Source organism: Ursus maritimus, unplaced genomic scaffold (genome assembly GCF_017311325.1).
Source record: "Ursus maritimus isolate PB19 unplaced genomic scaffold, ASM1731132v1 scaffold_26, whole genome shotgun sequence".
NCBI classification, from domain to species: Eukaryota; Metazoa; Chordata; class Mammalia; order Carnivora; family Ursidae; genus Ursus; species Ursus maritimus.
The window spans coordinates 9,543,229-9,558,650 of record NW_024425119.1 but is presented as its reverse complement, the minus strand read 5'-3'; the positions used below and the strand labels follow the sequence as shown (position 1 = coordinate 9,558,650).

Below are 15,422 nucleotides of genomic sequence, written 5' to 3'. Positions count from 1 at the left end.
CTCTCCCTCTGCCACTCCCTCTGCTTGTGCTCACACACACACACTCTCTCTCTGTCAAATGGATAAACAAAATCTAATAAAAAATGAAAAGAAAAGTCATATTTTTCTTTTTGGTCACTCAACTCTCACACATGCTTACTTTTCATAATTATCAGTAATCTTTAAGGACTAAGCCTATGTCTCTATGGCAGGCACAGAATGAAAACTTTCTGGGGTGAAAAGACACGTTCTGCCTGCTGGGGAACCAAAGCCAGGAGACTGGTTTCACTGTCCAGTGATTTTGAGCGTTGGGTACAATTCTGCCCTGATTACAGTAAGTGACTTTGAGGAAACCCCTGGTTTTCTCTCTTCTCGTTTGTACTGTAGGAATGTCAGACTTGGTGGCATCCAAGGTCCTATGCCTGAAAATCCTTGAAAGAGGAAATTCCACAGACTCAAGTGCTCCACTTTCTGTAATTCTGGCAGCTTTCAATTTTTTTACTTATGTGGAGAATTTGTTACACTCACAAGTGCCTTTAGAACTAAGCTAAGAGTGGTTTATGGATGCTTTTTAAAATTATCTTATTAAGAGGCCATTTCCACATTTGAATGCCGTTTTCCATATTTTACAACTTTATTTGGAACACAAATATTTCAGGAAGAATTTAGAGCTTTTAAAAGGCATCCTGCCATTTTTTGCATAAATGTTTATTTTTTGCGACATTGCATTAACTATTATTTCTCTCGGTTACTGAGTCTTTTTGGAGAGTCCCTTAAATGCGTACGCTAGATGAATGTCTCATTTGCCTCATCCTGGTCCTGACCCTTAGAAAGATACTCAAAATGGATGGTTAGAAGGACAACAACAAAAGCTTGACCAAATTTTGTCAAACAACAGACCAATTAATTAAGCAAAGTAGATATTACATATCTAAGTATATTGGACACCCAATAAGTGGATTGTCTCACTAATTTTGGAGAAAACCCACAGCTAAAAATGCAGGTGGGAGGGGATACCAGAGACACAACAAAGCATTTCAGACTGGGCACTTCCTTTTGCTGATCTTAACTCATAGACCTTGGAGTCTGTCCTTACACACAAGTTCAGTGCCGTATTCCCCTGCTTGCAATGGATGGACAAGTGGTGTATGCTGACTTAAACTTATCCAGGGGTTCTTGCCTTGCAAGTTCATCAGCCCCATCACTTCCTCAGAGTAAGTACCTTTAATTTTCCTTTTGGCATTTGTTTATCTTCCACAGTTAGAATTTCGTCTTGTATTTATGGTTTTATTTTATTTTATTTTATTTTATTTTATTTTATTTTATTTTAAAGATTTTATTTATTTATTTGACAGAGATAGAGACAGCCAGCGAGAGAGGGAACACAAGCAGGGGGAGTGGGAGAGGAAGAAGCAGGCTCCCAGCAGAGGAGCCCGATGTGGGACTCAATCCCGGAACACCAGGATCATGCCCTGAGCCGAAGGCAGATGCTTAACTGCTGTGCCACCCAGGTGCCCCCATGTATTTATGGTTTTAAATCACTGCTCTGAGGATGAGCAGCAGTCCTATATAAATGTTACGGTAGTGCAGCATCGTTTGTCTGTAGGTAGCAATAACTGTGAAGAAAAGCACACACCTTGTAGATTTCGTTTTTTTAGATCAAGATATTAGTGTGGGGGCACCTGGGCGGCTCAGTGGGTTGACTGTCTGCCTTCAGCTCAGGTCATGATCTCATGGTCCTGGGATCAAGCCCCGCATCAGGCTCCCTGCTCGGTGGGGAGCCTGCTTCTCCCTCTCATGCTCCCCCTGCTTGTGCGTGCTCTCCTTCTCTCTCTCTGTCAAATAAATAAATAAAATCTTTATTAAAAATATATGAATGTGAAAAGTGAACATCACTTCTATTACTGAGCCTCGGTTAAAAACCAGGAAGAAATATTTTACAAATATGAACAAAGTAATATTTTAGAGACACATTGCTACCTTGCTGTAATGGCAACCTACCTTATTCCCAATCTTTCCACAAAATATTAAGATTAAGCTCCAGTGAATTTACTTCCATAGTATTTTTTCACAATGCAAAGTATAAGCTTAATGATTAACATCCTTCACTCTCCAAAGAGAAGAGGGAAAAAATTCTGGAAGAAAATCATATTCAAGATCAAAGACTTCAATATAATTACAATGTGATGGTTTCTAACTTTGAAACGATACTTGAAAAGTATCACAGTTTAGAAGAAGATAAGCCATGAGACATAGTATCATTAACGAACAAACCTATTTGACACATGTTGAAATCAGCACTTTTCCATGTCAGTGAAAAAAAATGGGGAAGTGTAATATGAAGTAATAGGTGAGGGATGCCATGACCTGGACATGGATGAAAAAAGACCAGAAACTAGGCAGGAAATACATATGAAATTACCATGACTTTCTGAAATCTAACCAAAGTAATATTGGGATTTTTATCTAACCTAGTATTTGTTTCATATTGTGCTAAGCATGTAGGCTATATCCTTTTAGGATGATTTGGCATAGGTTTGAAACTATTAAATTATCAATGTTCCAAATTGGGAAAAATGTTTAGAGTTACCAAATAAGTTTCACTATACTTTTCATATGGGAGTTAAGGAGAATTGAAGGATTTTAATAACTACAGTTGGGGGTTAGTGTAGCCACAGTTATTTTTTTATGGCAAAGAGTAAGTCTTCTTATTCAGATCTAGCAAAAGTGGAGAGAAAGGAAGATGGTGTTGAAAGGGAATGTCAGAAAAACGGAAGAAAAATAAAGGCAGAGAGATTTTCTTCAAAAGCTACTCTCTATGACCCCAAATCAATGGGTCCAGAAAATTTGTCTAGTCTGATCATATTTTTATCCTACAAAATACCATCCTGAAAGGGAACCTAAAAAAGGTAGAATAAAGTCAACAAAATGTGTCATTAAAAAACATTGACCTGATATTATAATTACTGTGAAACCACTACTGAGTTTCTTGGCTAAAATTTTCAGGCTGTGGTTACTGTAAAATAGTGAAAACAACCAAAGGAGTCAGTAAAACCAGACAGAGATGTGAGCGTTGACCTATTTTGTTACAGCCAAGGGGTTTGGTCCTTAGAAAAGTAAGGTGTTGGCAAAATGTCTCTAGGGGTTATTCATTCATTCAAAAATAAGCACCTGCTATGTGCCAGAATGCGAGCACAGCAGTGAACAAAATAGAGAAAAAAATCTTTTCCTTTATTGTGTTTATATTATACTACTATAGACACATAGAGATAAACAAAGAACTAAGTATATGTAAAAAGATCACGTGATATTAAGTGCAATTGAGAAAAGTAAAAAATAGAAATAGAATTTAGCTTTGGGGGAGAGTACAGTATCATATGGAATATTTCCAGAAGGTAATGCCAAGATGACATTTGAGTCAAGACCTGAAAGAATCGTGGGACAAATTTTTTTATTAGAAAATGACTCTCATTATTTTTCCCTATGAAATCCAAATTTTTAAAGATGTCTAGAACCAGATACCTGGGTGGCTCAGTCAGTTAAGCATCTGCCTTTGGCCCAGGTCATGATTCTGGAGTCCTGGGATCGTTGCATTCCCTGCTCAGCAAGGAGCCTGCCGCTCCCCCTGCTTGTGCTCTCTCTCTGTCAAATAAGTAAATAAAATCTTTAAAAAAATAAAACAAAGATGTCGAGAACCAAAATACATTGATACATTTATGATTAATTTAGGCTCCCATTTCATTAATTAATACAGTCACGATTTCTGATGAACATGAGATATAGAATATATTGTAAATGATATGATTACAGAGAAATACAAATATTTGATATTTTGTTAGACTATACAATGTTGTAGACATAAGTGTGTGCTATGTTCCATTCACTGAAATACTGAAAATAATATGCAGCTTCACAGAACACTCTTCCTTGAATGCCATACATCTGACTCAACTTGGAGATAATTGTTTTAGACAACAATAAAGTAGAGGAATCCATGTCCAAGAGTAGAATTGTTGTATATCACCGGAACCTAAAATTGTGCTTAACACTAAATAGAGCCTCAATAGAGTTCTTTCTAAAATACCTTGACCGGACGAAGGCCATCCTTTTTAGCTAAAATTCTTTGACTCACTCCCTACAATAGGGTATGTGCTTCATTTTCACACAACACTTGGCAATTTTCAAAACTTTTTCACACCTATCCCATTTGATTATTACACCGATCATTTGTACATAAGATGAGCATAAATATTTCTGTTTTATCTATGAGCGAACTCTCAGTGGGGTCTGACTGAGAATCCACCTTATGGGTCTCTGGTAGCTTGAACTTCCTAAAAATAACAGCCCATGTTCGACAGATACCAAACGTCACAGTAGTAAAGGCTGATAAATATTCTTTCCTGCCCCCAGCTCCCAACCTGAATCGGTCTATGCGTGCTCCAAAACACCCTTGCTTTTTGTCCTGGATGAACTCAACTGGGTTAACTGAGTGTATTTTCTTAACTTCTCAGACGTCTGTCAAGGTTCATCTTGGCATCAGTTTGCTCTGAAACTTGGTTGTTCAGCGGTTATTCTTCTTACTTTGACGGTGATTGGGTTGAGTGTTTCAGGTAAGTGAGGCAAGATCATTTGCTTCAGAATACTTGTATTATTTCTATCACAAATATTACAGTATCAACATCATTTGGCTACCTCAAACTTAGTGAAAGACCAATAAAATGAAAACAATTACAAAACAATGCTTTTCACAATGCTCGGCCCAAATCTACTCTGCAAACTTCAGCCTTTCACATTTCTCTTCCTACTTGTTCTGATTATCTTCATGGGGTATTTCAGATGTGCCCCCCGAACCTAAAAAGGATCACAATTACAATCAAAACATGACCGTGACAAAGAAAATTAAAATTTTCCCTTATTTACAGCTTTTGAAGCACCTACTAAATTCCAGATTGCACTAGGCAATCTTTCCCATGGGGTAGGCATGAGATGAGAAACTTGGTCAGGAGTATAAACACCTTAGGAGTAGATACCAGGTAAGTCGGCGTCTGTGAGTTCACCGTTCCATGTGTTTTCTTGTTTGTTTGTTTGTGTATGTATGCTGTGTTCCAACGAGACCCTTTGCTACAACATTACTATTGCTTTATCTTCTGTCCACGTTCAGCCTTGTTGAGATAATATAGTCTCCTCAAGTGATCAATATAACTTATCTATTTCACCACATTCAGCATTTAATCTTCTTAATGCTTTCTCCTTATTTACTAGTGATATTCTTAAGACGAAACTCATCAGTAGAAGAAAACCGAGTGGACGTTCAAGAGAACAGGAATGAAACAACAGGTAATTTGGTAGCTTGAACTTCCTAAAAATAGCAGCCCATATTCGACAGATACCAAACCTTACAGTAGTAAAGGCTCTTAACAATCCGTATGTTAAGGTGGCATTTTCTTTCTGATATTTTATGTTTGACAAAACTGAGGGGTCGAAAGGGTAAGCAACTGACTTACGGTCATACATCTAGTAAGAGGGGACAAAGGAAGTCACACCTGTGACCAGACATCAGAGTCTATGATCTTAATCACCAGCTCACGCTGCCTCATGAGAAGGTGCTGCTAGAATATTCAATAATGAATAGCCAAATACCATGTTAAAAAGTAAACTATACACTCATGCAAAGTATTCGATGATCTTAATGAGCATGTCAAAGAGTTAACTTTTGTCCAGAGCTAATGAGTGGAACTCAAACATAAAATGAATTTTTAAATATTTATTGTGTTCATTACTCTTAATGTTCATTAATCTTAAGACATCAATCTTGCTCCACCAGGTAGTGTGAGTTAACAAAGACACTATTGTTGAATGACCGTAGCAGAATGTGATCACAGATTGAGCACATTCTCACAGAGCAGAAATGTTAGGAAACCTGGAAATTCCTTCTGGAAAATGTTATCCAATAGAGTGCCTTAAGTTAGCAAATAGATAATTTGGCAATTAGAAACTTTCCATAGAATTTGTTGTTAATTTAGTGAAACCAATGATTATCTGCCTTGCAGTTTACATGTTGTTTAAAATAAACATTTTTTAGATACCTACATTTTGGTCATATAGTGGAGTCAGTGCTAGTGATGAGTTTAAGGAAACTTAGGAATAGTTTTGACTCTACCACCATCTGATTGTGTGGACTTAAATTATTCTGTCAGTGCCTTAAAAAGTAAGATGTGGCTGTTTAAATGATGGAGATGGTCTTTCCCTATTCTAATATTCTGTGATTCCATTTATGCTCAGTAAAACTGGTCGTGAATTTCCAATTCTTGATACCAGAAACAGTAAGCCTCAAAAACCTCAAAATTATAATAAATTCATTTGTTGTTCTTACAGTGATAATCAGAGACTTCTATGCATTTATAATGACCTGTGCATGTATGAGTAGTTATGGTGGGTGGAGACAGGATAGAAATATAACACTTATTTATTTCATCTCTCTGTTTACTTCAGAGAAACTAAATCTGTTAAAGTGCCCAGAAGGTTGGCGTCTACTCCCAGAAAAATGCTTGTTTTTTTCTCCTACTCCCAACACTTGGAAAGACAGTCTGACTGATTGTTCCACAAAGGAATCCAGTTTGCTGCTTATTCAAGATCAGGAAGAATTGGTAAATAATTAAATAAGATACCTTAATAAAACTTAGCACTTTTTTCTAACCATACCAGGATCTTTGGGCTTTAGCCCAAAGGTTCCATGCAGATAGAAGTAACAACTTTAACTTCAAGAAGCTCACAGTCTGACAGACTACACACAGGTGTAAGCAAATAATTGAATATAAATTGATGCCTGAAGCAATATGAATATAAATATAGAGACAATAATGTCACAAAAAAGCAATAGTAATTAACTCTGATGGGGAGTTAGGAAAGGCATCATAGACTACATGAGATTTGAACTCTGTTTTAGAGAGTGAGTAGAAAAATGCAAGCCATGAATAGATAATGCAGATTCAATATTCAGTCATTTCTTTCATTTCATTGATAGAAACTCATACGAAAGCAGATAAATGAAAAGGGAATGCTCTTTTGGATTGGACTAAATTTAACGTTATCAGAGAAGAAATGGAAGTGGATAAATGGTTCATTTTTAAATTCAAATGTGTGAGTATTAGATCAGCTAATTTGAATATTCACTCTATATCGGGTTTATATTACAAGATAGTAACACTGTTCTGGAAGATTGAGTCTTGTGGTTTTAATTTAGTTTAGAAATTTTCAAGAGATTCAGAATAGACTAAGATGAATGATGTTGAAGTTGGTTGGTTGAAAATTCCATATGTGAAAAGACATCAGCCCATTATAGCAATATATATTTTTATCTGCACGGGGGTTTTAGAGGAGACAAGGAATAGACTAACTTTTGAGAGGGGCACATGCAATTAAACAATCTCTAGCTGGAGGCTTTTAGCGTGCAAACATTTTTAAGTAGTGTTTTTCAAATTGTGGGACAATATACCTTAGTGGGTCACAATCAGCACTGGAACAGTAAATATAAGAAAAAAAAAGTAAATATCAGAGTGCAGAACCCAGACAAGCCAAATCCTTATTGATTAACATATATTTTATATGTTATATGTATTCTATACTGTATTCTTACTATCAGCTAGAGAAAAGAAAATGCTATTAAGAAATCACAAAAACAGAAAACACACAGCACTGTACTGTATTTCTCTAAAAAAAAAAAAAATGCATAGAAGTGAACCTGTGTAGTTCAAACCCATGTTGTTTAAGCGTCAGCTCTATAACCCGTGGCGTAAAGGAGACAGTTATTTGAGGGAATGGGATTAATATGGCATAGGCCACAAAGGATCTAATTGCTGCTTTCCGTTGGGTGTCACCTTATAGTTTCTTGTGTAAGACAGTCAAGAGAACTAGCAGTGTAATAGGAGCTTTGATGGTACACAGGTAAATTACATATTTTAACAGAATTCATGGTTAATTGTACAACAAAGGAAGAGTATTTTTTTTTCCTCAGAAGCAAAAGTATGTAGGAATTCAATAGTTTCTGTAAAGAACTTTTCGATAGATTTCTCAGAAGAGATGATATTATGTTGCATTTTTTTGAGTCTGTGAGTGACTCAGTCAAATCCGTATAAATTATAGTTAATGTTTTTATCATTGAAAAAGCATGAGGAACATGAGGTAAAAACATGAAGTTTAAGACAGAGGAGCACGTTCAAGTTTATCTAAACTATTGTAATAATTTATATGGAAAAGTATGAAACATTGAAAAAAAGCCAGCTTAATTAGCAAATTTTCACATTGTTTGACCCATATTCTCAACTGTTTTTTTAAATGTGATTCTTTAAATATTTTTTTAAAATAAGTGTCCTTGGAGGCACAGTTGGTTAAGTGTCTGGCTCCTGGTTTCAGCTCAGATCATGATCTCAGGGTTCCGGGGATAGAGCCTTGTGTTGGGCTCTGTACTCAGCACAGAGTCTGCTTGGAATTCTCTCTCCCTCTGCCTCTCCCACTGTGTGCTCGCTCTCTCAGTCTCTCTAAAATAAGTAAATGAATGAATGAATGAATGAATGAATGAATAAAGTAAGTGTTCTGGAGTAGAATAAACTCATGAAAAGGCAAGCATCCTTATTCTGTTAAATAAAATCTATCCTCACACCACATGTACACCACAAACCACACAGCAAAACATACCAAAAACAACACCCACATACACCAAACACACCACACACAAGACACACTCACTACACATACACAACACACATATACACCACACGTACTCCACGTATATACCACACACACAGCACAGACACACACATAAAAATCTATCCTCATTTTGTATACACTTCCTGGGTATTGTATTCTATACTTTATTTACATATAAATAAAAACCTGATATTGACTTATTTTTATTTTTTCATACATAGTAATGGTTAATTTTGGTTGATTCAATTTAGCAGCGTGTGTGTATTTATTTTACTAAGATTCATAATTAAATTGGAAAACACTGAGGTGTCTGTGAGCAGAAATATGAGGAAAGTGGATGGATTAAATTCAGCTGAACATTCCATTTTACTCTGGGATAAAAATGATGCTTTGATTAAGATGGCAGTGATCAGATAAACCTAGAAGGTGTCGGGTTATAGTAGAAAGGGTATCAGATTCTGCTTTCATTTTAACGGTCAGCCTGGCTTGCTGGTAAGGAGAAAAATAGAGGGTGGTGATAATTTTTCTTGCAGGACTGTTTGGGGATTAAATGAGATGAGGTTAGAGAACCAGCTGAGGAAAGCCTGGGAAGCCATTGAGGGCCTTTTGGAAAGACAGTCATCGACCTGGACCTCTGAGCATTGAAAAAGTTATCTTGAACGCAGAAGAAGGGATCAAAAGGGTAGAAGAGGTAAAACATGGCGGACTTCGGCAACAGCCCAGTTGAGAGAAGCTCATAATTTGATGAGAGTGTCAGACACTAGGGAGGAATCAGATTGGCGGCTCAGGCCCAAGGGGCTGTATGAAGAAATGCAATGAAGTAACAAAGAAAAGCTGTGACAGAACCCTGTCCACTGCCACCGTTCCACTTGGTTTGAAACACATAAGTGAGTCTTGAACTCACGCCATCCCGGCACCTGACCCTAATGCTGCCTATTCCGTTGTTGATTCTACCCCCACCCTCACCTACAGTGAGCCACAAGCCTCACGCTTGTTGAAACTGATGGCACACTGAAGAAGATACCCACCAACTTCTGTTTGGAATGGGGAAAAAAGGAAACTTCGGACCGCATACCACACAAACGAAGCCTCTTTTCCTAGCTGTGTCCAAAGTCTGTAGACCCTGTATGCCCATCACTCAGTGTGTACTTAATATGTTTACCGAGCACATACTTCGTTTAAGCATTGTCATACTGTCACATGTGCCATCTCAATGTCTCCCCCAAATATTAGTGGTTATGTCCTGTATATTTAAGAAAACTGAAGTTCGGTAAAGAAACTTTTCACATGATATGTTAATGATAGAATAGGAATAAGATGAGAATCCCAGTTTCCAAAGCTTGTCTTCTTTGTATGTGTTATTACGAAGCTTGTTAGAGGACGCTTTTCCAGTGAAGATGAACTTGCAATTCCAGAGATTTATATAGCTTTAAATTAAAAGTTTATTCCAGAGCACCTAGGTGGCTCAGATCTCAGAGTCATGGGATTGGGCCCCATGCCTAGCCCAGAGTCAAGTCCCACGTCAGGCTCCACATTCAGCATGGAGTTTCTTGGGAGTCTCTCCCTCTCCCTCTGCTCCTCCCCACACTTGGGATCTAAATAAATAAATAAAATACTTTTAAAAAAAGTTTATACCACTATATTTGTGACTGTGTACTTACTTTATACTTAATAATTGAACATCCCATTGTTTCCTGAAAGTTGTAGGAGACACTGGCTAGATGAAGAGAATTAATTGTGTGAGAAAATCCCAAACACTAAGAGAGGCTTTTCTTTTTCTCTGCAGATTACAAATTACTGGCTATACTAAAGAAAGGAGCTGTGTTTCCATCTCACAGAAAGGACTTGTCTCTGAGGACTGTGACACAGAAAATCGATGGATCTGCCAAAAAAACTAAAACCTGTCAGAAATAAAGTATGTTCTGACTCTTGACTACATGACCCCTCTCAATTTCTTTACTTTCCATTACAGGTCTCTGCAATTTTAACTATATATCCGGTTTGTTTGGTTTTTTTTTAAGATTTTATTTATTTATTCGACAGAGAGAGAGACAGCCAGTGAGAGAGGGAACACAAGCAGGGGGAGTGGGAGAGGAAGAAGCAGGCTCTCAGCGGACGAGCCTGATGTGGGGCTCGATCCCAGAATGCCGGGATCACGCCCTGAGCCGAAGGCAGACGCTTAACGACTGCGCTACCCAGGCGCCCCTTAACTATATATCCGGTTAAACAGCCCTAATGTATAATTAACAGCACAAAGTGAACCAATACTGAGAATTCTAAAACTGTGGTGAATCTTACAGAAGTTCTTGTCTAATCTACTCATTAAATGAATGAGGAAACAAATATATAGGGAAAACAGGTATCATTTTAAGATACAGTGATATTCTATGGAAAGAAGCCCACAGCAGCTGAGAGGAAGGGTTTCCAGTCCTGGCAGATACGTGCGGCCTTCATTCACCCCCACTATGCCTTAGCTCACCTCCAGAGAAGTTTTAGGAAAAGATTTCTAAAGTCCTGTGAATATTTCATAGTCTGTGATTTTTCATATTATTACACAACTGGATTGTGGCAGAACATTGACTTAAGCCCATTCTCTTGACTCTGATATCAGAATCTCATAACCAAAGCATCTTGGGAAGGGATCTAAGCTCTTCCTGCCATTCCAGTGTTCTCCCTATTTTTTCTCATTACTTCTCTATCTTCCTTCTCTGTCTCCTTTCTATGGCTCACATACAAGCTGTAGGAAATATGTAATTAAATTTTCCATTATTTAATGGAAAATAGTGTTTTTTCAACGAAAGAGAAATGTTTATTCAGATAAATATCATGAGTTCACTTTTTTAAAACATGCCACATCTTCTTTGGAGATCAAATAAGTAATAATACTGGAGGCTGATAATAAAATTTCTGAAAAATAGGTATCTATTTAGTCTGATCATTCAAAGCCAATTTGAATTATATAAATTCGTGTACATACTATAATGACTAAAATAACATTTCAATTTCTGTTCTCCATAATGATTTATAATACTTGTTAATATACAATTTTAAAGATACCAAAAACACAAAGTATAATTCATTTCATGTCAGTTAGGAACTAAATTACTTAGGGAGACATTCTAGACAAGAGCCTCATTATGAATAGTATACATTAACAGTGAGATTTTGAAGTGTTTGACACTTCTGAGGAAGAGACCTGTAAAGAACAGAAATCTGAAAAGAAGTGTATCCATAATTCACAATGTACATTTCCACCCCTTGAAAGGATGTTCAACGCAACCTTCTAAAGCGAATCGGATACGGCTCTCTTAATCCATCCAGTTAATCCAGAATTCATTCCAAACATGGACCTCTTCCTTCTCCTATACTTGTTGGATCCCAAATGAAGTGCCCCTAGGGGACACATCTGTAAGAAAGTTTTACAGTGAAACTGACTCCAAGAAGTCAGGTTCTGTCCCTAGGATTTGCTATTGAAGTACCGAAAGATCACGTAAATTTACCAGTGGCCAGGATACTGGAGATCATCTCAGACTCAAACTCTGGCAGCTCCCTGAGGAAAGCATGTCTAACCATATTCTAAGCGGATTAAAAATTATTAGATCTGGGGCGCCTGGGTGGCACAGCGGTTAAGCGTCTGCCTTCGGCTCAGGGCGTGATCCTGGCGTTGTGGGATCGAGCCCCACATCAGGCTCCTCCGCTAGGAGCCTGCTTCTTCCTCTCCCACTCCCCCTGCTTGTGTTCCCTCTCTCGCTGGCTGTCTCTATCTCTGTCGAATAAATAAATAAAATCTTTAAAAAAAAATTATTCGATCTAAGGAATAGTTTTGGTTACAGTATTTGAGTCAATGTTTATTGACATAAACTAACAGCAACCCTAAAACACGTCAAAAGAAATACTTGCTACGTCATTCAAGATCTGCCATCTACATTTCCTCTAAGCGGCCCATACGCTCTGTGTGCAGGCTCCCTACCGATCTCTGAACACCTCCTGACACTGTACGATTTCATAGTTTAATACATGTTGTCCCGTGAGTGTGAGGTCCTCTTTTCACACATCTTTATGCGTTGACTAGAAAAGCCTGAGTAGTTGTGGATGGCTTAAATCAAATGTGAATTCCTCTCTGAATGTTTCCTCAAGCTTCTCTGTCTCTCACAACTTGTAATTTATTTCTCTTCACTTTTCCGTAATATAATTACGTTTCCTCTTTGCTATATTAAAATAAGTTGCTTTTATGTTTTTGAGGCTGCTTCCATTGCTCTCCTGGCCAGCCTTGCACAAGCAGCAGGACAGAGCGATGAAAGAAAGAAAAGGAAGTCCCTGACTCATCTGAATACGGTGAGCTAAGCTGAGTAATGGCGCAGTACTGACTATTCATTCTGCAGTAGATGGACCTTGAGGCTGGACCAGCGAGATTCCTGCTGCTTATTTCCTATGCCTTGTGGTTGGATTTGAAGTCCATTTGTTTCTGTTTTACCTTCCTGTCCGCTTATTCCACAGCACACTTTGATAGGTGCTGTGCATGGTAGAAAGGAGTTCTCGTGGTATCATGTAAGACTGAGGAATCACAGGCCTGTGCCTCTGAAACGAATAATACATTATATGTTAATTAACTGAATTGGCATTTAAAAATGTTTTTAAAAATGTAGTTCTCGTGGAAAAACCCTTATGGTGGAAAAAAATTAAAAATAAGATATTCCTTAATGAATCATCGAGCCTTGCATCGGAAACTGGGGATGTACTGTATGGTGACTAACATAATATAATAAAAAATCATTAAAAAAAAAATAAGATATTCTTGACGCATTAGCCTCATTTTTAAGCAGTCATTGTTTCCAATGCACGAATGTGGAGGCGGCCAGGCAGGAAATTCTTTTCCTTTGTAAGTATAGAACAAAGGAAAAAACACCTGAAACGAATGTTGTGTGTCAACTATACTCAAATTTTTAAAAAAATTTTAAAAGAGAATTTTGCCGTGGAGAAATGACACAAACAATAAACAGATCTATATCAGAAGAGGTTTATCCATTTTTTCCCCATTGCAACACCTTATTTCTTTCATAACATATGAAATGGGGTAATTATTTTGTTTATCTGTTTATTGTTTTGTTATTGTTATTATTTTGTTAGGCCAACTCTTGATCTCAGCTCAGGTCATAATTCCCAGGGTTCTGGGATCGAGCGCCACCTGGGGCTTTGCACTCAGCAGGAAGTCGGCTTGAGGATTTTCTCTCCCTCTCCCCTTGCCCCCATTCATGCGTGCTCTAACTCTCTCTCTCAAAATAAATAACTCTCTCTCAAAATCTTAACAAATTATGAGCTCGATGAGAGGAAGGACCTGTGTAGTATTATTAACCAATGTGTGGTTCTGGCACATAGTTGGTTCTCCATAAGTATCTCCTGCACAAATAAATTATTGTACAATCAAATCTGTCGATCGAATGAGCTTGCTGAGATGGTTCTTCCTTGGGGTCTCTAAGGCAGTTGGAGTGAGATGGTGATTGGGACTGGTGTTATCTCAAAGCAAAGCTTTCCTCACCAACCTTTGTGGCTATCGATCATGACTGTTGCCACGAACCTCAGCAGGGTGGCTCAGTTACAAGAATAGTTCTTCTAAAAAGACCAGGTTTCAAATAATAATACAAGCAGCATAGAGTGACTTGTCAACACGTAGGAAGTGACCCACTGATAGAGCTGGAGCCCAATCCGATTTCCTGGGTATATGAAGTCAATTGCATACCTACCTCTCTATCTATCCCGACACAATCCAATGGGGCCCTTTCAAAACAAGCATTTGAACGCTGCATACTCAGAGCGTGCTTTGGATTTATCATTTGTGATTCACGGGAAATTTTCAATATTCAATAACTTTAGGAAATAGGTAACTGCTGCATGGCTACAAATTCCCAGGCAAAGACATTCAGGAAGCATAGTCTCTAAATGTACTCCCAATTCTGACTTCAATTACTCTCCAGATAGCTTGTTTTCTTCTCCAAGTTTTTATTCAAATACTTTTACTCATTAGTAATGATTTTCATGCTGAGAGCACAAAAGGCAGTATCCAATTATTACTACATTATTTCAACTTCTTCTTTGGTGCTAATGCAAATATAGTGATTTAATTTAATAATTTATTTGTACATGAAGTGATTTTGCCCAACCAGCAATGGAGGGTGGGTCCAGGATGCGAGCTCCTCCATCACAATGATCTCTGCCTGTCTCTTCACTAATGTGTCCCAAGAACCTAGAAAGATGTCAGGCACATGCCAGGTACTCAGGGAATACTGAATGAATGATGATTTAAAAAGAAAAATAAACATTCTGTGTCTGAGTTTATTTTGTAAGCAATTGTAAGTAGTTAATAAAACGATGTCTCAGGGGGCGCCTGGGTGGCTCAGTCCATTAAACATCTGCCTTCAGCTCAGGTCATGATCCCAGGGTCCTGGGAGGGAGTCCTTAGTTGGGCTCCCTACTCAGCAGGGAGCCTGCTTCTCCCTCTCCCTCCGCCCCTCCCCCCACTCATGCGCGTGAGTGTGTGCACGTGGGGGAGGGGATGCATGTGTTCGTGTTTTCTCTCTCTCGAACAAATAAATAAAATTTTTTAAAAAGATGATGTCTCAGGAACTGCTATATGAGATGAGGATGCCTTTGTTTGTGCTGTTTTTCTGAGTGAATGCCCTTCTTTCCTCTGTACCTGTTGGGAACTTTGAATATTTTTAAGACTCAAATTAAGTCTACCT

The 15,422-nt window shown here is 37.9% G+C and overlaps 1 protein-coding gene across 2 annotated transcripts; it reads left to right on the top strand.

Moving 5' to 3' along the window:
* Window positions 1-1,027: 1,027 nt before the first annotated feature.
* KLRB1 (killer cell lectin like receptor B1) lies at window positions 1,028-13,336 on the top strand. Of its 2 annotated transcripts, XM_040642141.1 has the most exons (7): window positions 1,028-1,193; window positions 4,491-4,589; window positions 5,242-5,316; window positions 6,472-6,626; window positions 7,004-7,119; window positions 10,472-10,600; window positions 12,928-13,336. In XM_040642141.1, the coding sequence occupies exons 1-6, from the start codon at window positions 1,109-1,111 to the stop codon at window positions 10,581-10,583; spliced, it is 642 nt and encodes a 213-aa protein (XP_040498075.1). In that variant the 5' UTR covers window positions 1,028-1,108; the 3' UTR covers window positions 10,584-10,600; window positions 12,928-13,336. The 2 variants fall into 2 exon arrangements, with proteins under 2 accessions (XP_040498075.1, XP_008695708.1); XM_008697486.2 differs by lacking the exon at window positions 12,928-13,336 and having other exon boundaries at window positions 10,472-10,618.
* The last annotated feature ends 2,086 nt before the right edge of the window (window positions 13,337-15,422 follow it).